The 25,090-nt window shown below is 42.1% G+C and overlaps 1 protein-coding gene across 1 annotated transcript in view; it reads right to left on the bottom strand.

Annotated features, from left to right (window-relative positions):
• Window positions 1-1,544: 1,544 nt before the first annotated feature.
• The window catches only part of TRIM33 (tripartite motif containing 33), a 42,454-nt gene continuing 18,908 nt past the window's right edge, over window positions 1,545-25,090 (bottom strand). The window contains exons 6-22 of the mRNA XM_027659632.1: window positions 24,059-24,191; window positions 22,528-22,644; window positions 21,530-21,644; window positions 20,295-20,441; window positions 19,270-19,387; window positions 17,778-18,025; window positions 17,383-17,547; window positions 16,384-16,584; window positions 14,565-14,697; window positions 13,415-13,478; window positions 12,962-13,121; window positions 11,683-12,029; window positions 10,407-10,530; window positions 9,342-9,416; window positions 8,348-8,500; window positions 6,625-6,675; window positions 1,545-6,542 (exon numbers count right to left, since the gene is read on the bottom strand). Of these exons, the coding sequence (XP_027515433.1) occupies window positions 6,330-6,542; window positions 6,625-6,675; window positions 8,348-8,500; window positions 9,342-9,416; window positions 10,407-10,530; window positions 11,683-12,029; window positions 12,962-13,121; window positions 13,415-13,478; window positions 14,565-14,697; window positions 16,384-16,584; window positions 17,383-17,547; window positions 17,778-18,025; window positions 19,270-19,387; window positions 20,295-20,441; window positions 21,530-21,644; window positions 22,528-22,644; window positions 24,059-24,191 (2,564 nt within the window). The 3' untranslated portion in view covers window positions 1,545-6,329. The remainder of the gene's footprint in view (window positions 6,543-6,624; window positions 6,676-8,347; window positions 8,501-9,341; window positions 9,417-10,406; window positions 10,531-11,682; window positions 12,030-12,961; window positions 13,122-13,414; window positions 13,479-14,564; window positions 14,698-16,383; window positions 16,585-17,382; window positions 17,548-17,777; window positions 18,026-19,269; window positions 19,388-20,294; window positions 20,442-21,529; window positions 21,645-22,527; window positions 22,645-24,058; window positions 24,192-25,090) is intronic.

Below are 25,090 nucleotides of genomic sequence, written 5' to 3'. Positions count from 1 at the left end.
ACACAGAGCCAGCACCACCTCCTGCTGCCACTGTTTGGTCTGGCAGCAAAACCCATCCCAAGTGCAAGGGTTTAGTTTCAAATCACCTGTTCCTTTGCTGGTGGTTGCAGAGGCTGGAGAGGCCACCCGAGTGCCCGGTGGGAATGTGGGTGTTCTTTGTTCAGGAGGAACGGATCTGTGCTTTGGTGAAGGCAACTGAACCTCTTCTAGAACACAGCTCTCTCATCATGGAGCTCCTGTGACACTGACCCACCACAAGCACTTAAAGAATAAACAAACAGTGAGAGAAAAATGCAGGTTAGTTCTGAGCTACAGCCTGGAGGGAAATGCTGATACAGAACAGACCTGCTTGGATCAGAGCCTTCACCAGCTGCACAGGTTATGGAAGCAAGACACATCCCCAAGCTGGATGGCATTCCAGGTTACCAGGCCTTTCATTGGTTGCAAAAAAATCATTCAGAGGTAACTTTAGCTTAGGTGAAGCTCACACTACTGTCTTCTTGCAGGTCTGCATGGTCAGCTGGAGCACAAGTGATGCTGGTGCCTGGGGGAGCTGCAGTCATTTCATGACTCCTTAAACCAGACAAGTTCCTACTTCCAGTTGCTGAGCTGCAGATGAACTGGGCCAGAGCCTGAGATCTGTGGGCTCAATTCTGCTTTTAGTTCTGGTAAGTCAGGAGACTCCTCCAGTAGTGACATCCACACAAGAAAAGGGATTTATCAGTGGTGGGGAGCAGCTCAAGGCACACACACCAAACTGCAGTTCCAAGGTGGAAGAACCCAATAGTACTCCACATGTGCAGCTTTTTCACTACATGAAAAAAGTACAGAGGGTGCAGGAGCAGCCTCCTCCTTCTCCTCCTCCTCCTCCTTCTCTTCCTCCTCCTCCCTTCCAGTGCAGTTGGACCCAGGGTTTGTGCTCTGGAGCTGGAATCACCCACACATGGTGTTGGTCCATGGTGGTCCTGACACACCAAAACACACCTTTATTAAGCAAAGGGACACAGTGGCCCTGGCCATGCCTTCACCACAGCCCCATCTCCAACAGGGAGAACAATGAACCACGTGCAGAGCAGGGTGTGACAGAGAGGGCAGGTGAGGTGTCACCCCAACGGGTCACACAGCAACCCAGGTCAGCTCCCTCTTCATTCTCCTGGTGTTTACTGGGGCAGGGTCATGGGCAACAACCCCCCAAAACCACCCCCAGCAGCGTTGTCAGCTCTGCTGGGAAGCATCTCATCCCATCCCATCCCACCCCATCCCATCCCCACAACTGCAGTCCTTTGAGCTGCACACCTTGAACTGTCCCCTCCCATTTCAGGATGAGCAGCAGCACTAAAAAAACTGAGAAACCCTCAAACCCCCATGTTTCACACCAAGGTGCCAAATCATTTTCTGTCTGGATGCTGCAGCCCCAGCTGGGCACATCTGAGCTCCTGCAGCCTGATTTTCACCCTGTTTCCACACTGCAGGTGTCAGAAAAGTCTTTTGCCAGATGTGAATCTGTATCTAATGTGCAAAAAAGAAAACTCAAATTGAAAGAGTGATTTTTCGGATTTAATAGAAATAACCAAACCAAAATAGGTCTCAAACAATGCTTTAAACTGAGCTAATACAACTTCTACAGCACATTCCAGAGCACTTAACAAGAGATATTTACAGGCAGCTAAAGTATTAAATAACCAGGGAAAGAAAAATTTCATTTTTTTTAATTACACACCAGCAAAAACCACAGGAACAGAACAATTAGAAACGATAACTTTTTTTAAAAAAAAAGTTAAATATGATGATTCAGATAATACAATATCACAGAAACAGCACTTGGTTTTTTGAAGAATCATATCAAAAGATGAGCCAAGTCTACTATGTGCAAAAAAGAACCAGTTCCAATACTGGAAGCATTGAAGAATCCAAGAATGCCATGAATTTAACCCTTCCAGGAGTACGTTTACATGGAAAACAAGCTTTGAACTGCACAAATCTGTATAGGATTATATACATGTGTCATGGTGTTCTGAACCTAAAAATCCCCCCCTCTGCAGCCCAGCAGAGGTGTCAGGGGAGGTCACTCCAGACCGAATCCTGCAACAAGTCCAGCTTACAAAGTATTTCAGTACCTCTCCTTGGGGAAATTCCATAAATTCTAAAGACAGCAGCCTCGAGCTGTGAGATCACTGGACAGAAAAGGCCAAAACTGCATTTTGGACATTTTATAGTTCACTTATAACAAAGATTCCCAAATTAACTGTGATTTTGGAAAGATAATTCAATCCTGATACATTAGCAAGCATAGAAAGTAGGATCCCCATAAGCAAGCTGGAAGTAGATGGAAGAGTTTCTTTACACACAGTTTGAGAAGATAAAATAAATCACATACCCAAAGATACAATCTGTATGTTCCATCTGAAATATGTCTGTGCAAACTGTGGCATAAACATTTTTATTTTAAAGAAGTACCTCCATTATTTGCTCAAACACCTACCTCTTAAAAAAAACATGGAACTTCCCCCAATTTTTAAAATAAAATGCCACACTATACTGTCAATAACTGCTGCACACTCTGTTTTTAAAAGCTAGGCTTGGTGATATGCATACAAACTTCCCTATAAAACCACTACCCACAGGAAAGGATTCCTGTCACGCTGACAGGCAGCAGACAAAGCACTTTTATTGCTTTTTCCAAGGAAGAGATTAAGAAAAACAATGAAAAGCCAACTGGAAAAGCCAACACCACACACAGAGCTTCAAAATGCTGCTGCCATAACCCAAACTTTTCGAGGTCAGCCAACAAACCAGGTGATGAAAGAGAAATCTGGGCTCATTTTAAGGACTTGAGCTCCAGTGCCTTGCAGAAATGTTTATAAAACATTTCACTGAGCCAGCACAAAGTGTGTGACAGTCAAGTGTCACAAGGACCAGCAGTGGTGACGTCCCACACAGAGGAACAGCCTCTCCACACTGAACTGAGCATTTCTGTTTGCAGAACTTAGGGAGAACATCCTATTTTTGGATAATAACTCTGCCTTCTTATGCCCCGGGCCACTTATTCAGGGCATATTTAAATAAAAACCCTGAACCCACTCAGCTGGTGGAATTAGCACTAATCACCAGGAATTACATGGACACCTCTGAGGTAACTGAGAAGCCCACACTGTGCACTTTTCACTCCTATTTCAAAAGCAAGTTGCCTTTTACTTCTTTGGATTAACTTAAACCTCAGTGTCATTTACAACAGAAACTGAAATACGAATTTTTACGAGTGTTTTAAACCAGAGCAGAGTTAAACCAAGGGCCAGACTCCTCCTGCCCCCCCGTTGGAGCACTGGGATCACACCAAGGGCCTGGCACTGTCTTTTCCAAGTTTTCCTGATGTAAGTTGTGCTCTAAATCCCCAGGTAAAATCACTCCCACCCGTTGCACACACAGCACCTGGCACGGGGAAGACGCTCCGAGAATCAGTGACTCATTAACACAAACCCGTTAATTTGCTCCTGAACGAGTTACACACAGTGAGGTACCAAAAACTGCATCCACTGAGCAAACCCTTCCCAGTTCTGTGATGAACACCCAGCCTACAGGATCAGGAAATGGATTAGCAGAGCTTATCTACTCTTTCAAGTATTTTCAAACAGAACTTTGCTGCTTTCAAAACCGTCATCGAATCGTTGCTTTGGGAGTTCCAAAGTGAAGGGGGGGGGGAAGATTTATAAATAAAAGATACACTTGAGATTTCTTGCACACATTCAAAATTCCACATAATCTGTGGATCCCCACACTGGGGGCCTGGATGGAAGGACCAGTTCTGGAGGGTTCAGTGGGATCTGTGCAGAAGAGCTCGGACTCAGTGAGGCCAAGCTCAGCTTTACTCCTGGGGGGCAGAAGCTGCTGACCTAGAGCTGGACAAGTTTCCTGGCTGTTGTAGGGAGTGAATGACTGGAGAGGCCACCCCAAAAGAGAGGCTGTCCCAAAACATGGAACATGTGCTCGAGGGTCTGGGTGGGAGGCAGAGGGTCCTGTTCCTGCAGCAGCCGGGGAGCACGAGCCTCCTCCTTCCCCACTCTGCTCCCAGGGGATCCCACCGTGCCCATCCCACGCTCTGGCTCGGGCTGGGGGGCTCTGCAGGATTCAATCCATGGCTGGTGCCCAGGGAACAGTTCAAAAGCTGAGGCCTGGAGGTCCAGAACCCAAAGAGTGTAAGCGCTGTAAAAACAGGGACCCCCGATTGAAGAGAATTCACAGAAATCTTATTTTCATGATAATTTTAATAATATTCCTTTTGCAAAATGAAGCTGAGAAACTAGAAATGCATAAATAGGCAATACACAGAGCCATGAAATGATCCCTTGTCACTACCAGTGTCCTATTCACACACATCAGCCTTTCTATGGGCAAAGCTTTTGCTCTCTGTCAATTTAAGATGTTGAAATGGGAATTCCTTTTTCCTCTTCTTTTCACGTACAAACTGCTAAAAATTAAATTTAAACCATCACTATTGTTAATATCTGAGAAATGGAAAAAAACCCAACCAGCTTAACTGTAACATCTGAGTGAAGAAGTGAGCTTGAAGTCACAAATACCTTCAGTCCCCTCAGTTTTTTGTGAGAGGGGGAATCCCAATGTACGGACTCAGTTCTTATGAAAAGCAACCAAAGCTGCAGTTCTTTGTGTAAAGACTGCTGAGAGCAGATCTCAAATCTGATATTGAGCTAAAATATTTCTCTTTACCATTATGGTAAAGTGTGTACAATGTCACAGGAGTTGCTGAGGACACCAAACCCCCAGGGATTTACCACAGAATTGTTGTATTCACACAAATTATGGCAAATTTAGAGTCTCTCAACTCGAGCTCATCTGATCACATGAATTCTTCACCTTACTTTAGCAAGAGCGACGTGAAGGCCAGAAATGACATTCATTATTTCTAGTATTGACTTCTGTCAGGAAAGAAAAACAACTATTCAAACTATAAATCCTTGTGCTGACCCTGATTTCACAGGGATGAAGGCAGTGTCCAAGGGGAAGGCACTGCAGAGGTGCCTCAAGGCTCACTGAGGGAATTTGGGAAATTGTTCTGTTTTCACTGTTTGACCAGAAACCACTCAAAGCCAAATCCTGGTCTGTGCAAGTGGGTGGACAGGTAACCCAAACTCAGACTGATTCCAATCCTTCTGGACATTTTGCTCACAAGCTGCTTCTGAAGAAAAGTTCTGAGAAGTAACTCTAAGAAAAATAAGACAGAACCTCAAAATGAATGCAATGTTAGAAATAGCATATATTACAAATCTTTTCTTGATAGGAACAATCAATAAGAATACATATTAGCTTAAAAACAGTTCAGCAAATGTTGCTGATCTGCAAGAAATCTCAATTCACTATTTACAAATAAGACAAAGTGAATACAGGAAATTTTACACATTTGGTAGTTAATATGTTATTGTTTGCCGAGTGGTCTATTAGAAACTGATATTTAGGAAGACTGGAAAAACACCCCAACCAGTTATTACCTCTTCAGTCTATATTTTAAGTACAGAAACTAGAGAATGAATACTGGAAAGAACATTCTGCCTCATCAGGGGGATCAGGGACAGATGACAACGCTGAGACTTCTGCCATGAACTCCATTAAAATGTTCTGGGTACAGGATTTTAATAAATACACCTCATCCTACTGAAAGAGATTGTTGCCACCAGCTTAGCTCCTTCTGCCAGTCAAAAACTCACATTCCTGCACTTGCCAATTCAGAACAGTTTAATGATATTTTTCTTTTTCCTTTTGCTACACATAAAATGGAGTAAAGAAAGTAAAATGCCAATAATTGATCGACACAGAAGACCAGTTATTCACAACTCTGCTGCAATGAGATGACCAAAGCAATGACCAACACACACTTGAGTTCACACAGAGAGGGGATTTCAGGGACTTTGCTCACAGTTTACACTGCAGTGTAATGCAAGATACAGTCACTGTATTGGTCCAGTCCTGCAGAATGTTCTCCTACAGTCTCAGCTGTACATGGAACATCTCTTATCAAATCTGCTTCTCTTCAACATTTCCTCCACCTCTATCTGTGAGACCAGGATGAGTGTGTCCCCTCCATCAGGAAAAGAAAGGATCAAGGAAAAAAAAAAAAAAATACAAACCACCAAAAATTTACAATACAGTTTTTTTCCCCTTTTGATGCGAATGTTTTTCTGTACAAGTGTTTTTTGTAATCTAATACTGTTTAAAAAGCTATCAGCTTCTTCAAGATGGCCACTGTAGGCATGATAATATTCCAGGAACACTTAAATAACAGTTTTTACAATAAATTTCAGGTCCATATCATTAGATTACTTTATATGCACTGGTCTCTCATCTGATTTTAGGCGTTTCCTACGTGGTTGTATAAAATCTTCATCGGAGTCCTCAGTTATTTCACCATCATCCTCTTCCTGCTCAAATTCAGGCAAAGGCTGGAAGGTCCTGTCTGGGTAGATCTCTGAAAGTTTATCTTCAAAGTATAATGCAACTGCCTTCCCTGCCTGTGCTACTTCTGAATCAGCCTGTGGATGAAAGAAGACAGGAATATTCACCTGTTGGAAATGCACATCCCTTCACCAAGTGTGCATGGTCTGAAACGCTTACCTTCAAATTAATCTCTTGTGTTTCTGCATAAACTTGAACAACTTTCATCATCTAAAAAGGATACCAGAGTCAAAAAAAATGAAATTATAATCCTTCCTAAAGTTTACCAGATTGCATAGGATTGGATGACTAAAGTCAGCCATAACAACACCACAGTTTGTTATGGGCTGAGCTCTTTAGTTCCCAAACTTAGAGGCAGCAGGTTTAAGACAGTCTTAGGTGGTAAATAAACCTTCAACAAAACACACAACTCTTGCACAAATAAATGGCTCCCAGTCATTTTCTACTCATGACTGCTTCCTTGGTTCTCAATTTCAGTTGCCTAGACATTTTCGTGGCAAGTCTCACTCTGGAGAGAAGTGCTCCAGGAAACTGCTTTCCAAGGGTCTGACCCAACTTGGATTTCTGGTTTTTAAAAGCATTTGGCTTAGAGGCACTAGATATGATGCCACTGTGAGGGGTCAGGGGGACTCAACTTTTGCCATAGGCCAGACAAGCTGAAACATCTTTCTTTTTTTTTTTTTTTTTTTTAAGAAAAATAAGGAAAAACCACCACATCCCTCAGTCTCTTCCTCCTTTGTTTTACTCTGGTCCCTGAGAGCTGCAGCTTGTTTTACCCTACAGTAGCTGCTTCATTAATTCCCTTGATTGAGAAGTTCACATAATTGCAACTTCTTCCCCAGTGCTCATGAACCTCCATCTAATGCAGAGACATAAAGGAGTTGGGGCTGACAAAGTCCCAAATGCTTGTGAGCATTTACAGCATCACATCATTAACCTTGATTTTTACTAGTGGGATTTTAATTGCAGCTCTGTGCAGTCCCTTCAATCTACTTCTGCATGGAGCCAGAAGTGCAGCCCTAACACTGCAAATTCAGGTTACACTTTACAGAGAAATATTGGCCTGTTTATGCATTTCTAAGATCAGAAGAAAGCCACTCCCTGTGATGCCTTTTGTCAGAAATTAGGAACCCTCTGAGCTCCTACTCTGTCTCCTTACAATATCACCATTTTTTTTAATATTCAGATTATTTTTCCATTGCCCCAGTAGCAGTAACACTCAGGTAATTCATCTCCCCAAGTCACATTTCACATGTAAGGCACAAATATTTCATTATGAGATGGGATCATTGCAAAATTAGTAAAAGATATGACTCCATACCCAAGCTATCCATTGAAAACTGGTTTTTGTGAGAGCCCAGCTACCCATGAGCTAAAGCAGTAAGGTCAATACTGGCAATAACAACCTTAAAGCTTTTCTGTATCAGCCTCTGTGAGGTACTAGAATCAGAATATTCTTCAGAAAGGCACTTCTCAGTAGAGGAAGCTCCTCAATAGAATTTACCACATTTCATGAGTGTAAAACAATTATCTGTACAGCTTGAAACAGTTTTTAAGGACTTTGTTTGTCTTTATCACCACACTTTCTAAGCACTTCACACAGTAACGAGGTCACCCTGCCCCTCAGTCAGAGATCCATCCCAGTGAAAGCACTTTAAGAGTTCCCTCTGTGAAAGCCTGAACTCCCAACTTAACTAAAAAGGAGAAGTATTTCTGCAGTTGCCTTTGTTTGGTTTGGTTTTTAAGTTTCTGCTTTGGCATCTGCTCCAAAAGCAGAAGTTAAGACTGGAAGCAGAGCCTTTAACTGGAGAAGCTGCACAGGCATGCTGAAATCAATCTTAATCTAAAAAGAGCAGAGTGCTGAGATTGGAAGTTAACATACTTCATTAAACCGGTCACAGTTCTTGAAGATCAACCGCACGTCTGCCACGAAATCCTCGGGGGTCTGGTAGTGCTGGGAATGCTTCTTCTGCAGCTTCTTCTTCACCGTGGACAAATCCATTGGTTTCTTTATGATTTTATAGTAGTTTGGTATCTGTGAAGAGCAAACAGTCATTTAGCACTAAAATCACCACAGAGCTCATGGAAGTAGTTGAGTGTTTTTAAGCTTTCAGTGAGTTGGTCTCATCACACACTTTATGTATGTTCAGCAAAGAAAAAGAATTTCCTTCCCTTGAACTGTTTAAAAAGTTCTTTACAAGGGTATGGAGGAAGGACAAAGGGGAATGGTTTCCCACTGGCAAAGGGCAGGGTTAGATAGGATATTGGGAAGGAATTCCTCCCTGGGAGGGTGGGGAGGCCCTGGCACAGGGTGCCCAAGGAAGCTGTGGCTGCCCCATCCCTGGAAGTGTCCAAGGCCAGGTTGGACAGGGCTTGGAGCAACCTGGGCTAGTGGAAGGTGTGGAGGGTGGAATTAGGTGATCTTTAAGGTCCCTTCCAACCCAAATGATTCCATTATTCTATGTCTATCACAGCATAGAAAGGCTTTTCATTACAGTTACTTCTTTTACAGTTGAAAACAGAAGAGTCAAAGCAGTTTCTTTCCTCTTTTCATTCAAAAGTTTGTCCAAAAAGAAAAAAAGAGCTCTCCCAAAGCATTTGGAATTTCATGGGTATCCTGAGACATCCTCTTCCAAGTCAATAACTGCTAATTGAAAGTATTTTTAAATATCTGTTTTAAGAGACTGGCGGTGAAGGATCTGCACGGGGAAGCTACAGAATCAGCTTTTTTCAGTATCACAAAATACTGGATGGCTGCCAGTATTTTTAGATTGATCAAGGGAGACATACTTCTAGTAAAGTCAGCTCCTTCAACTCCAGACTTTCAGAGATGTTATATCAGAAATAAATCACAAACTGTTTTCCAGGACACTCACCGAGGCTGGGACTGGCTCTTGAAATTCAATGCTCAGCTCGTGGCAGTACAGGTAAAGCAGGAGACGTTCACATTTCTATAAAGAAATAAAACAGCTTCAGGTTGATACTCCTAATTTATCCTTAGCATAGAAATTCACACCTCCCTGTTTTAAATAGGTTTGTACTTCAACAGTTCAGTACTAGAAAATTTAGATGCAACCCCCAAAAGCTTAATTAGGAAAGTTACAATTTTTAGGAGGGCAGAGTTGAGAGGCAGAACATATAATGTTCACAAACTTCCTTTTTGCTTTCTTCTTCCTAAACAAAAGTCAAGGGCTAAAATTTAACATGGAGAGAGCATGCTAATCTACTGCAAATTAAAAAAAAAAACCAAAACAAAAAACCAAAACACAATAAACTACAGTTCCTTTTACTGCTTTTTTTCAATCACAACCACATGTAACAGGAAAGGACTGAGCTACAGATGTCTCTTTTCCTCACAAGACAAAATTAAACAATCTGAAACCAAACCCAGAGGTTTCTTATAAACTCCCTTTTGAAATATTTTTCTTTGCTTTGCTTGTAATTCTTTTGCAGGAATTTGATTTGAGAACACTTTACACACAGGCTGATTGATAAAGGTAAAATTAATTCTGACTGTCAAGGCCATTATACCTTCCCCAAAAATCCACTTGCAGCAGCTCTCACAGCTTGGACTAAACACCCCAAACTTCCAGAACTATTTTATGAAGGTTACATTGATGTTAAATGCCAAGAACTTCTAATTAAGAACACGTTAAATGATGCATTTAAATATAGAATATGTGGTTACATAAAATTTTAGCTACTAAGTGATTACAGTCCCAATGCAGTAGAACATTCCCACAGTCACCAACACTTGGAGATGTGGCCACATCTCACAGCAAGAAAAATCTCATTATAATCATTTTGGGTTGTTTTGCAAAAGCCAGATTCACATTTAATTTGCTGCAGCCACAGCAAAACCATCTCCAAACAGTGGGGGAGAGCTAATCTGAGAAAGTACTTTTTCCTGGGAAGCAGATTTCTGCAGATTTGAGACCTACCCTTTGGTCCACAGGACTCAGGCCTTGTGCTGTTTTCCCCTTCTTGCTGTGCTGTGAATTGTCACAATCATACTCTACTTCAGGTTTGCTCAGATCTCTGCAGAATGTACATATCCACTCTCCACTAAAGAGAAAAACCACAATTATTGCAGATATCAAGGGGCAAATTCTCATCAGGGACTACAAAGATTTTTCACTCTTAGAGATTCACACTCTACTGCAGTAATGACTTGAATATCCAAAGCTAAGAAATAACCTTTAATGCTCAATAACCCTGTGAAGGCCATTTTTCCTGCTCTCATATTCCTCTCCCAATGATGTTTTAATACTTTACACCACCACTCTCATCTCGCCTTAAAATAAACTTCACATAAGAGTATCACAGTCTGAGAGATCATGTGTTTATCAGCTAAACATTGACCAGGCACAAACAATTCAGGCAAGCATTGGAAAAGTCTTTACTACAAGTAGAAGTAAAAGTTTTACTCCAAGAAATCACCCAGAACCAGCTGGTGTGGAGCAAAACAGAGTTTTGGCACTATGGACAATCTCCCCCCATGAATCACAGAATCAGCTGGGCTGGAAGGGACCTCCGAGATCATCAAGTCCAACCCTGGATCCAACCCCGCTGTGGTTCCCAGCCCATGGCACTGATGCCACATCCAGTCTCATCTTAAAAACCTCCAGGGACGGAGAATCCACCACTTCCCTGGGCAGCCCATTCCAATGGCTGAGCACCCTCTCTGTGAAGAAATTCTTCCTGATATCCAACCTAAACCTCCCCTGGTACAACTTGAGACCGAGCCCTCTTGTCTTGCTGAGAGTTGCCTGGGAAAAGAGACCAACCCCCAGCTGGCTGCAATCTCCTTTCAGGGAGTTGCAGAGAGTGAGGAGGTCTCCCCTGAGCCTCCTCTTCTCCAGGCTGAACAGCCCCAGCTCCCTCAGCCTCTCCTCACAGCACTTGTGCTCCAGTCCCTTCCCCAGCCTCGTTGCTCTCCTCTGGACCTGCTCCAGCCCCTCAATGTCCTTCCTGAGCTGAGGGCCCAGAACTGGACACAGCACTCCAGGGGTGGCCTCACCAGTGCTGAGTCCAGGGGCAGAATCACTTCCCTGGACCTGTTGGCCACACTGTTCCTGATCCAGGCCAGGATCCATTGGCCTTCTTGGCCACCTGGGCACACTCTGGCTCCTGTTCAGCTTCCTGTCCATCCCCACTCCCAGCTCCCTCTCTGCCTGGCCTCTGCCCGTGTCCTCCGGGCTGACGATGATCCCGTACCTGGGGAAGCTGAGGAGTGTTGGTACGTGACAGGTGAGGTGGAACACCTTGGGGCACTTCTCACAGCACAGCAGGTCCCCCCCATTCTGGCACACAGCACACCAGTCCTCATTGGGGTCGTCATCCTTGTTGTTGCCCTCTCCCCCGGCGCGGGCCGAGCGGTGCATGAGGCTGCGCACGGGGGACTTGCCGTTCACCAGCCCGTGCCCTGACTGTTTGCAGCTCTCACTCAGATCCGCTGGTTCTGTCTTCACGTGGTTTTCCAGGCTCCCCAACGCTTCTAATTCGCTTTCCAGGTGCAAGGTGGTGGACAGTGGTGGTGTCAAGCTGCTCTCAGGGCTGCTGAGCTGAAATGAGAAGCGGGAGAGAGGCAATTTTAAAAGGGCATCTTCCTTCATGTGCTGGAATTCAAAAGCCATCCACTGCTTAAAGGTACTACACTCATATCCCAAAATAAGTGGGAAAGCATGAAGAGCTGAGGTGCACATAATATTGAAAGCTACTTTTTCAGAAGTCCTTCCTTTCAAGAACACACTCATTTCTCCTCATATACAACATGATAAACTTTCAGGCCAAACACACTGACCATGGAATCAGTCAGGTTGGAAGGGACCTCTGAGATCATCAAGTCCAACCCTTGATCCACTACCACCGTGGTTACCAGCCCATGGCACTGATGCCACATCCAGTCTCATCTTAAAAACCCCCAGGGATGGAGAATCCATCACCTCCCTGGGCAGCCCATTCCAATGGTTGATTACCCTGTCTGTAAAGAATTTCCTCCTAAATGATCTTCCCTTTAATGATCATTCATTAAAAACTGACTTTCATTGACATCAGGAAAAATCCTCCAATCCACCACCCTGCTCCAAGTACACAATCCCATTAAATCAAGCGTAGCTGGGTAACACTGAAAAATATTCTCTTGGATGAATATTTTATTTATGCTCTGGCATAAGAACTTTTGACTGATTGGAAGATTTCTGAATGTAATTACATATGGGTGAATATCCAGGAACTACTATTAGTAGGTGATTTATAGCTTTTATTAACTAAGGATTAAAAGCAGCAAACACACTACACTGTGGGTATTTAACTTCAATAGCTAAAGATAAAATTTACATGACAGACTACCCTGTGCCTGGCAGAGCGCTGCCAGGGAGAAAACACCTCTCAGAATGAGGGTTATGAGTAGAATTGCCTTTTTTTTCTTTATTTCCAAATTCTTAAACATGCTGCTAGGACAACCATGACATATTGTTGCATAAACTAACTTTACCATGCAAGCACTCCTCCTGCCATCCTCTGTTTTTTCCTGTTTTACTGTTCCTGAGAAGCTGCAGATCTCTTCCTCTGTGCCTGGCTCTTGCTTTACTTTCACTTGGTCAGCCTTGAAGTTAACACCACTTTTCTCAGCAGTTCTGCCTGAGGAGCCACAGCTAGAAAGACACCAGGACATAAATAAGAGGAAACGTCATCAGGGCAAAGAAATTTAGGTAACTGTTTCCCAAATGAAAGGCAAAGCATGTCAGAACATCTACAGAAGCTCAAGTTTACAGCAGAGAATCACAGTGAAGGGAAAAAAAAATATATAAATCTTCATGTAAGCATTCTTCCATTTTTTAGTCATAATTATATCAAAGCCCTATTAATCCACTGCTAATTCTTTTTTTTTTGAATTCTTCATGTCTGAATTTTCAGCCTGGCAGTGTTAATGTGACACATCACTCACCTTCCTCTGCTCCCTGTGCTGGAGGTACTGGGTGGCCTCACTGGAGTGTGGGAGTTGGATAAACCTGCAAAGAAGCAGCACAGAAGTTGACTTAGTACAGATTTACATTCTGCAGTACAATGACCAGTGTTGAGTAACAACAGAAATGCTGCTAAATATCCTAATCTAATAAGTCACCTAAGTCAGCTGCTCTTTGTCATTTGATCAGATCAAATTAAATAAAAAAAAGACAACACATGGTTGGTAAGAGACCCAATAATTATTTCAGCTAATCCAAACAGTGCTAAAGCCTTCAGCCCACCATGCCCTCAAATTCTATGCTCTGATAAAGTCAAAAAAGCAAACTCTGAATGGTTTGCATGCAGGTTTTGAGAAACACAGTAAGTCCCCTGCTGCACCCCTTCATCCACAGCATCTTGGAGAGAAGACCAAGAGAAACACATATGAAATTCCAGAGTGGTTTGGGAACTTAAAGCTCATCCAGTCCCACCCCCTGCCACGGGCAGGGACACCTTCCACTAGCCCAGGTTGCTCCAAGCCCCATCCAACCTGGCCTTGGACACTTCCAGGGATGGGGCAGCCACAGCTTCTCTGGGCAACCTGTGCCAGGGCCTCACCACCCCCACAAGGAAAAACTTCTTCCTAGTGACTGAAATCATCTTCTTTCTAATAGAAATGGACATTTTAAATATTTAAATAACTCAGCCTTAGGTACTGGTGACTTAATTTGTTCACGTCCATAATGAAATCTCTGTCATTAATTGGTTATACTCAGAATGACCCTGCTCAAATGACTGTTGGGTGTATTTCTGTGACTAAGTTATTCTATAAACTTACTTCCCAAACCTCAGAATGGTCCAGTCAGTCATCATTTGGGGACAATAACTGAACTGTGTCCTCTGACAAAAAAAACCCCAATTGTGGTAACACAGGACAAAAGTATTATCTCTACATGTATCTGGAATACTTCACTCATGGGCTGGCAGTTTGTTAGTATAAAAACTTTTCTGAAGGAGGGTAAAATTTAAAATTTGCAGAAGAATCTATTTCTGAGCAAAATAAACTTTAAATAAAACATCGTTTTCCTTTTGGTAGAAAATGGTAAGCAATTGCTTTCAACTTAAATACCACAAATACCCATCACATTTACCTGATGACCCTGGAGACAGAGCTGAAGGTCCTGGGGAGGGATTCATGGTACTCGTGGGCTGTGGGGGGAGGTGGCTGCCTGTAATGTATCTGCTTAGCAGGTTATCTAAACTATTTGAACCAGCATCTTCAAGCTAAGAAGAAAAAAAAAACAAAAATCTGAATCAGAGAGGTCTAATTCAAGTTGCACATCTTTAAACTCTGATCAGCATCTTTATGGGAATTGTTCCCTCTCCCTTCAAGGATTTGGGACACCAGCAAACACTTTTATCAGTTTTATACAGAGATCAGGCTTTCAAATAAGAAATTTAAAGTAAGATTTTTCAAAGGCTCCTAAATCAGAGTTCTTCCAGTGTGGTCCCAGGCTGCACTTACTCCAGGTCATTCCAAACTTTCTGGTTCCCAGATGTTCAGTGTTACTCACACACATGGTGTTAGTCATGAACTACCAGATCACTGATGTTGCAAGAGTTATTCCACAATTAAGGGAAACCATGAGTTTGTCCTTAATGTGATGGGAAATCTCCCTCCCATTCACTTTTCATACAGATTTCAGTTTCTGTTAAACCCAAAGAAACAGGGACCCTACTGCTGTAACTGCTTAAAGCCATTAACTGCAAGAGAGCATAACTGCAAATAACATGTCTGAAACACACTGTATTCAAGTTTTAATGACTGCAAGCAGCTTGAAGGACTAACAGCTCCCTATCCACTAAATCCAACTAAAATCCACAACAGCTATTGCATGAACAGCTATAAAAAAAGAGCATCTTAACAGAATTCTGCATTTTCAGTGCACCTGAAAGCTGCATGTGAATGTTCTGGACTATCCCAGCTTGGTGTCTCCTGAACTTCAGACATGGACACATGAATTAGGCACAGCCACTCACACTCCTGTTTTGTTCTAATGAGTGAGCAAAGCCTCAGCAACACAGATCACTGAGATGTGATTCTTTTTTTTCCTATTCTCACACTCTGTAGATTAAACATTAGAGTTCTGTTGGTATTACACCAGACCATCTGCTTGGCTGGAATTTAGGTTTTGTTTCCTGTACAATGACCAGATCTCCTGTGCTTTATATGGGCATTTCAATGTACACATCTCAAAATGAAGACTCTTCTCCCTGGTCTCCCAAACACTCCTGCAGAAAACACGTTACTTTTACTTTCTTTGTCTCCACATGTACATTAAATTATTCTTTTGACCTCTCCAAATGGGCTCCACTTCAAAATCTACCTCAGCTCATGTCCCCTCTCTGTGGGGCAGTGGGACACCTTCCCTCTGTGCTTCCTGCCTCTGCTACCTTTAGGAATATCACAGAGAAGCTCCAGGCTATTTTAACCCTGAATAAATCACCATTCAGGACACTCAAAATATGTAACTATTCAACTATTCTAGTGATATCTTCCATAACTATTCAACTATTCTAGTGATATCTTAACTATTGAACTGTTCTACTGATATCTTCCACAAATATTTAACTATTGTAGTGGTATTTTCCACAACTATTCAACTATTCTAATGACATCCTTCCCACAGGATGGCCTTGTGGAAGAAAGGAAATTAACACTTGGGATTATCTGAAGTCTCAATTTTACTATCTGACACACATTAAATACTGATTAATCTACAGGTCAACAGGTGGAGCAGCTCAACCCTATATGGAGAAAAGAGCCCAAGTGAAGGGCTGAAGATTTTAATTTAAATTTTAAATGACAACCGTATCATTCCACAGACACATATTGGTATCCAAATGAAAAAAATACATGGAAAAGGAAGCAGATAATTCCAGTGTAAGTGCCTGATGAGCACCACTGACCTGGATGGGTGGGATATCTGGCAGGGAAGGCAGGTTCTCTGGGTTTGTCACGGAGGGGATGAGCTCGATGGCTGAGACGGACGGACTCGTGGGCCCCCTGTTTGCACTGGCCATGGTTGCTGTGGTGGGGCTGGTGGGGTTTATTGTGGTGTTGTGCACAGAAACCACTGGAAAAGGCCCAGCATGCCCAGGGTTCGAGTGCTGCAGGGAGAGAGCAGAGAGCAGGGCTGTGTCACAGACAGGGCAGGCACTGCAGGGACACTGCAACACATGCACTGTGTGACAGACCTCAACCAAAACCACACCAACTCCCATCTATCACCGTCACCTGACAGCACGGAATGCAAAGCAACTGCTGTTTCTCTTCACTTGGAAAGAAAAATACACTTTATGTGCCTAGATATTTAAATATACAGCACATCTTCCACCAAAACATTTTCTTTTTTTTTTTTAAGGCAATTACTTCCTCCAAAGACAACTTTAGAGTTCATACATCTCTCTACAAATTTTAAGGAAAAAGTGACTGTTTCAAGTAATATAAACTCACTTTTGATTTTTTACTCACATTAACATTGATTATCAATATTTTTTATTCTTAATGGCATACAGAGCTCTGCATCATGCTTCAGGTTTGAATTTAAAACCACTTTAGAATTTAGTTCAATAAAAACCCCTCAACTACACCACTTTGAACTTCGCTATTCCTCAGCATTCTCTACAGAAACCCAAAAGCTGAATGCCACTGAAAAGTGCCAAAGGAAACGTTCTGCTTCCCAGAACTAAAAACGCAGTACAAATATTACATTTCATTTTTAAGGTTTCAGCACCAAATGTCACCTCACAGTACAGAAATGTCACTGTACAATGGCAGAGCATAATAAATGTGTGCAGCTGTGAGTTACAGGGGTGACAGAGAAACACATTTACAGCTGGAGGTACCATCTACTGGAATGAAAGTCTGGCACAATGGCACAAATGAAGCGTGTACACAGGATATACTTGTCTTTGAAGGTGAGGTTGCATCATGGAGTATTGAGGTCCATTGTGGCGTGGGATTCCTGGAATACGAGCAGCATTCTGAGCCATTCTCATCTGATGTGCTTGGAAAGCCCCACAGTTCATGTTACCCCTCTGCATGGTCTGCATGCTGATCAACCTGGGAGGCTGCAAGGGTTTGTGTTTTTTAAAATTTTTGCTTTCAACAGGGAGAAAAGAAGCCAGTCTCTTCCCACAGTCGTAGGATTACCAGTAACATAAATTCAAGCAAAGCCAAGAGCCATCACATTAAAGGATGTCAAATTTCAAAAGATTTTAGTTTATAAACTGCTTTCTAAGTTTATATTTGACAGGGCAATTTTAAGTTTGAGTGAAATAATGACATAAAAGACACTTACCTGCTGCTGGAGGACTTGTTGGCTGCTCTGCCTGGGCACGGATGCAGATGATGGCTGTGCCATCCTCATCTGCTGCAGCTGCTGGTGTTTTTGGGCATAAACTTGCTGCTGCATGTGCTGGAGTCGAAGCTGTGCAAGATTGATCTGTCCTGGAGCTTTGTTGATGTGGTTTGTTGCTGGAGGGGTTTGCCCAACCACTACATTAGGAGTGTAACTAGGGGCTGGTTTATTTTCAATGACAAGGTTACCTAAACAAAACCAACCAAAAAAAAAAAAAAAAGGAAACACTTAAAACTCCATCATCATCCAAAGGTTGATAAATGCAGAACATTCAGATGTTTCTGCTGCAGTTTCCTCAGTGGCAGTAAAAAAGCAATTCAAGCTTGAAATTTCCTTTTTAAGTCTCTATAACCATATGTGACAGAAACAAAACGAGAACTCAGACTACAAGAAGAAACTGCAACATTAAAAACCTGATTTGTGAGGAAAGAGTGAAAGAACTGGAACTGCACAGACTTAAAAGCCAAGACAGATAGAGATGACTGCTCTGTGTTCACCACAAAAAAGATGAGAAAAAATTTTTTGAGCATAAAGTTTCTATATCTAAGGAAGCAAAGCCTGGGAAGAGATATCTGGGTGACAGTGAAGAGTGTCCCACAACTGAGTGACTAAGAACAGGTTACATAAACATGACATAAAACTGCTACTAGCAAGCCCTGCCTTCCTAAAATGTGGTGGACCATGTTATTTCTCTAAAAGGAAAAGGCAAAAATGTTATTTTTGACTGTTAACATGTACTCTTTGAGATCTGAATGCCCCATTTTATAGAGAGTTTCCTGTTTCCTTCCCTGCCTGCCCTGGGGAATGAACCTTCTTGTCTGAAGACAGGAACACCACAACCTGGATAGTGGACTCAGAGCAAGCAGCAAGTACACACAAAAGCTGGTATTTCTGTCTGGTTTTGTACTGCAGTTTTACCCAACAGAGAGGTTCACAAGAAGGTGCTAACAGGTCTCACCTCCCTCCTCTCTCATTCAAAACCTGTGCTTTACAAAGTCTTAGTGATTATACTTCAATATACTGGAACTGGCACAGGGTGCCCAGAGAAGCTGTGGCTGCCCCATCCCTGGAAGTGTCCAAGGTCAGGTGGGACAGGGCTTGGAGCAACCTGGGCTAGTGGAAGGTGTCCCTGCCCATGGCAGGGGGTGGAATGAGATGAGTTTTAAGGTCCCTCCCAACCCAAACTATTCCAGGATTAGGGTCATTCCTAGAACCATTCCCACTGGTTCCCAAAACCCTTTAAGAAAGCTTTGCTACTAGAAAGAACAGAGCAGGTAAAGAGGATCATCAGGACTGGATGGGTTATGTCAAGAGTTTTGGTCTCCTGCATTAATGGGTGTATTGCACTCCCAACTCACCCGTGGTGGATGAACACCCCCAACTCAACTGAGTTTTTCAAGTAACACAGAACAAACACACACAGTTTTCTCACCTAAATTGACAACATTCTTGGCCCAGAAGGTGGGGTCACAGTGGAAGCGTATTGCTCCGTTGGCAGCTGGGACGGGATCACAACGGGCCTTCAAAATGTGCCGTAACTGGAACGTTATCTGATGGAAAGCAAAAACACACCAGTGGTGACAAAGGAATAAAGACAGAGAAATAACAAGTGTGCTTCTGCCCAGAGAGTTTAGGTTGTGAAACACCAACAGGGACTGGCAACAGCAAGTTTGGTTCACAGTCTGGAAAGTTCTCAATTCACCAGGAAAATCATCCACTGTACAACTCATTTTTTTACTCTGAGGATTAAAGAGCAGCACTGTTACACCATAATAGTAATGCAATGACTCAAGTGAAACACTGAGGTGTCTTTACAGAGCTTGACCCCATTCCTTCTACAGTAATACCCCTAAATCCTTAATTCACAAATGAAAAGTGGTGTTCAAGTTGGGAAATCTATCCCATTGTTACAGAAGGGGGGTTTCAGTTTATTAAATGACGCATGAACGACTCATTGTCTCTTCCTTGGATATGATCTAGTGAAGCTGCAAGAATACTTAGAAATTTTTTTGACTAATCATTCTCTGAACTGTACAGTCCAGTCTGTACAGCCACACAAGGAGTGGCTGAGGTCACTTGGTCTGTTCATCTGGAGAAGAGGAGCCTGAGGTCAGAGCTCATCAGGGTCTAGAGCTTCCTCATGAGGGACAGTTCCAACCTCTGCTCTCTGTGACCAGGGACAGGACTTTAGGGAATGGCTGGAGCTGTGTCAGGAGAAGTTTAGGTTGGATATTAGGAAAAGGTCCTTCTCCCAGAGGGTGGTTGGGCACTGAACAGGCTCCCCAGGGCAGTGGGCACGGCACCAAGGCTGCCAGAGCTCAAGGAGCATTTGGACAATGCTCTGAGGGACGGGGTGAGATTTTGGGGTGTCCTGTGCAGGGCCAGGGGTGGACTGGATGATCCTGTGATCCCTTCCAGCTCAGGAGATTGCAGAGGACAGTCAGAGGGTGCCCTCACCAGCCGTTTGCTGTAGAGCAGAGCGGTGCTGCTGCCGCTCGCGATCGCCCAGTTCGTGAAGTTCATCACGTGCTTCACTTGTCGTGACAGACCAGTGATGTCATTCTGCTGCTGTATTAACTTCATCTGTCTCTCCTTTGTTACATTCTACAAAGAAACAAAAACTTTATTACAACAGGGGGGTTTCAGTTCAGGAGGAAAATGCAAACAGCTACCCCAGTTCTTGGAGCAAAAGGAAAATGTCCCAAGCAACGCAGTTTTTACTAATGCTCACTCTCAGAGTGCTGGAACCATCAATAATTCTCTAATATTCCCTTCCCACCATTCTTCCCAGAGGTATCAAAGTGCAGGGATGACTGTGGGCTCAGAGAAGAGCCGCTGCTTTATCCCAGAAAATTATCAACAAATAAAACAAGACCAGTTTCTCCCTCGATTTCTTCCAAGGCACAGCAGCACAACAAAGAACTGGGGGAGCAGTTTTCTAGCTTGTAACAAGCACTAGGTAATCAAGAAAAGCCAAAATTCATGTAATTTTAAATTATTTCTTTTACTCATGATCAAATTATTTTTTTTCTTCCAGGAATATTCCATTTCCTTGCCACATAATTGTTCTTTAACCAGAAAAAATCTATTGTAATTCACTTGATCTTAAATTTTTCATCATGGCAGACTGGCCATATGCAATTAACTATCTTCTTATGATGGATTTCCTCTCAGATAAAGGAAGTAATAATAAGTTTTATTAAAATCCATGAAAATGTAAGTCAGAATATAAATATTATTCAGGATGTGCTATCTGGAAAGGATGCCTGAAGTCTTTGTCTCCTTTATTCCAATCTCTGTAACTTTAAATACCAGCTTTACACCTTCATGTAAAAATACATAAGACTGCTGTGTCTATTCTTACATGAACCTTAAAAAACCTATTTGAGGAAAAGGTCACATTACACACACCTTAGATTTACACTATAATACAGAAATATGGCAAAGAGAACACGAAAAGGAGATTTTCAGACACTTCTTTACAATGAACCTGATTTTGAATATGAGGCATAAACATTAAAGGAGCCACAGGCTCTTATGAAAGGATAAACAAGAGATTTAACTCCAACACACTACTCAGAGGCAATATTAGTATTACAACACCTGCAGTCACACCAAACAAACTGTTTTCAAATGTGTGGATTCTTAAGAGGGGACTGGAAACTGAACATTCCTTGTTCTCTTAACTGTACCTCGAGGTGCTGTAAGAGAGATTTTCCCTTTTTATTGATTTCATTGATGAGGGTGAATATTGCCACTTTGATTTCCTGTTCCACTCGTTTGTTCGTTTCATTTACTTCTTTTATCCTAAAAAAAAAAAAAAAAAAAAAAAAGAGAGAGAGAGAGAAATGTATGGTCAGACAGTGCAAAGACTTCCATGGAAATCAGCACATAAAAATTTCAACATTCATTGCTTCCATCTTCACACATTTGCCTCTGTCCTATGTTCTCCTTCCCTTACACTTTTTTTTAATGTACATGGTACCACAAGGAGTTAAAAATTTGCATCAGAACTTCTCCTTAGAGCTGTGGTCCTTCTACCCTCGTACTTTCCACCTCCAGATGATGTGTCATTTTGCAAATGACCTGAAAGTTGCAGAAGGCTCAGAAAACCACCGAGAATCACAGTGGAATTCCCTGAGCTGCAGCACAACCACGTCACCAAAGTGGGTGAAAAGCCAGCAGAGATCACGTGCTCTGTCTCTATATTCACTATTTAACATGACGTTGAACTTAAGCAAACCCTGGAAATCTTAAGTTAAGCTGCCTAAAAAACCTCAAACAAAACCCCACAAACAACCACAATTTCCTATTCAAAGTCAAACCAAGTTTTGGTACACAGTTATCAGAGGCATTCATCTGAAACATAAAAATATTGCAATATTTCAACCCTTCTGTCACCTAGAGCTGAATGAAGCAGAAACCATAAGATGGGTTTCCTTGACTTTTTTATTCTCCCCCCTCCCCAAAGTGTAATAAATGTGTCACATCTCTGGTTCTACTCAAAGCTGCCACAGAAGACACAACCTTTGATATTTGTTTAACAACTTGTAGAGGAAAACAAAGATTATGAAAATTAAGTCCAATATAACTAAAGATACAGAATCAACTCAAATGTGTTATTCCAATCCCATCACTCATCTTGCTGTGATTCAGGCAAAGTAACAGTTAATCCTTTTGAGGAACTTACCTATTCTGAACTTGAGCAGCTGCAAAATTTACATAATTCTTCTTCTCAAGAAGTTTGGCCAAAAGATTTTCAATTGCACCCTTTTGGTTCTGAAAAGCTTCTTCCAGAAACTGGTACCTTTTGAACACGCAAGAGAAGACACCAATTACCAAGGCTGAAACCAAGGGTTCCCAATTCAGGTGTAAAACTGTAACATTTTCAAAAAATATGACAAAACACACAGAAAAATCAGACTCTGCATATGCTGATCAGTGTGAAAAATGTTTAAGTGGTGGTAAAATCCTTTTCTGGTGTCCATAAAACTGAACTTCTGTGGGAAACAACAATTCCAACCACACAGGGATGCACTGCATCATTTCCCAGGATAGCAGGCTATGGAACAGCAGCTCGAGGAGGTACCAGGAACCTCAGTTTGATGAGGAAAATGCACTGATCACTTAAACACACATTAAAGGATCACATAAAGGATCCTCTTCTCTTTCTGGAAGAGCACAGGTAAGAAGAACAAGATCCATCTGTTAATCCATTAGCAACATGCACAAAACAGATGCAAAGAAACCACCTAGAACAAGTTAGTGAACATATCCCAGAAAATCACACTTTGTGACAAGGGTGTCTTCCAGGATATTTAGGATCAAGCCTGTGAAAGAATAAAGCAGGAATATTTGAGGTTGTTAATATTTTAGCAACACTAATTTCAAAAGTGAAAGTTCTCCACAGGCTGCTGTAGCAGCCTGAGAATAATCAACTACTCTGGGAAAAACAACACTAAATTCAGTGTTGCACCTTTACAGAGAAGAGTCACTTGTAGCCTGACTAGAAAAAGCAGTGGTGCAGTGGCTGATAAATACATATTTATCTCCAGATTCTCTATTGTAACACTGACAAATACTTGTTCAGACATTCAAACAACTATAGGACAGAGCTCCTAAAAAGCAGGAAGTTTTACTGTATCTTAAGAGGTTCCAACTTTTTTGGGCAGCCAAGAGCCAGACTCAGCATTTCTTTTCATCTGGAATGAGGCAACAACTTTAAACCAACTAAAAGCAAACCATTTTTCCCCTCTGTAATACAAGAATATATTCATCTATGAGGGGGAAATTTAGACTTTCCTTTACGAAATTCCCCTACACTGAAAGACTATTGCACAATAAAATATGCCCTTTCAGAAAATGACCTCACCCATGACTCACTGTATCACTGCTGCTTCTTTACAGCACCAGGTGCTCAGGGCTGCAGGAATTTCCATTCAAGTCCTGAACAGAGTGACACAGCACTGGGAAAGTTCACACCTTAACCACAGCACATCTCCTCAGCCCATGTTGGTTTGAATCTGATCTTAAGAGACTTGACAAAGCTCAACCAGTTGATCACTTCAAGTCACACTCCACACGTTTTCCATTGGAAGTGATCATTTCAGTCCAACAAAGGGTAAATGCAACAGTATTTATGACACAACTGGTTTCCATCAATGCCATTCCATCCTCTGGGACAGCACACTACAGGAATTAAGACATGGGAATATCTGTACCTGTGTTCTTTGTGCTCCAGTAACTGACAGTCTCTGCACGTCAGCCTGTCACAGGTTTCACAGAAAAGCTTTAACTGCTCTTGTTTGTGCACAGGACAGAAAACAGGACGTTGACCAGATGCTCCCACGGCCTCTGTTTTTAAAAATAAACCATTTGTGTATTTAAAAAATAAAATCTGGACAATGTGAAGGGCAAAACAACTAAATTCCAAGCTAAGTAACAACCATGAACTTACAAAGACAACTCCAGACCTGTTCTCACCCTAAAATTACTGTGAATACATTGGGACTTTTGAGGTCTTTTCCAACCTTAATGATTTCATGATTTACAGTGCCAGTGGTTTATGGCAGTTTCCACTTTATTCAAGGAGAAGGAATTCCTCTCCCAAGCACCCAAAAGACACTGACACCTGTAAGAATGGAAAACTGCACACAAACACCAGGTGTACATGTGGTTAAAGATTTAATTCCATACAATTTCAGCTCTGGCACACTCAAGGACAGATCAAACTCTCAAATCTTTATGCTGTCAAACACCCATATGTTTTCTAAGTTATCCCTTCAAAACCTTTACACACCCCATTAAGTCAAACACAACCAAGAGGTAACTGCAAAGCAAACACTGTCTGTCAGGAGTTACTTAAACCCCACCTAAATTGCTTAAATTTTCCACTTCAGCAAATAACAATGTCCAAAAATAGTTCTGAGTTTACTAAAAAGTGCTGCACGGTTTTCTAAAGATATTTTGAGCTCAGCAAAGAGGAAAGCAGCCCTGGGAAGATGCAGCAGGTAGGGTTTAAAACATGGATGTCTTCCTCAGTCTCCAATGTTTCTGAAGCTTGTTATATCATGCAAATTATTGTGAAGAAAGAGAGCTGATGAATCTACAACTGACACTCATTAAGAAAAATTTAAAGTCTCCAAGGCACATCTTTGAGTCTAAGAAGAATAAAAAAATAACAACCAGCCCTTCCACACAACCATGATAAATAAAATTTCTGATGGAAAGTTTATTTTATTGGAAGTCATTTT

Source organism: Corapipo altera, unplaced genomic scaffold (assembly GCF_003945725.1).
Source record: "Corapipo altera isolate COAL_440 unplaced genomic scaffold, ASM394572v1 77b, whole genome shotgun sequence".
NCBI classification, from domain to species: Eukaryota; Metazoa; Chordata; class Aves; order Passeriformes; family Pipridae; genus Corapipo; species Corapipo altera.
The sequence above is the reverse complement of the archived record's forward strand: the minus strand, read 5'-3'. Positions and strand labels throughout refer to the sequence as shown.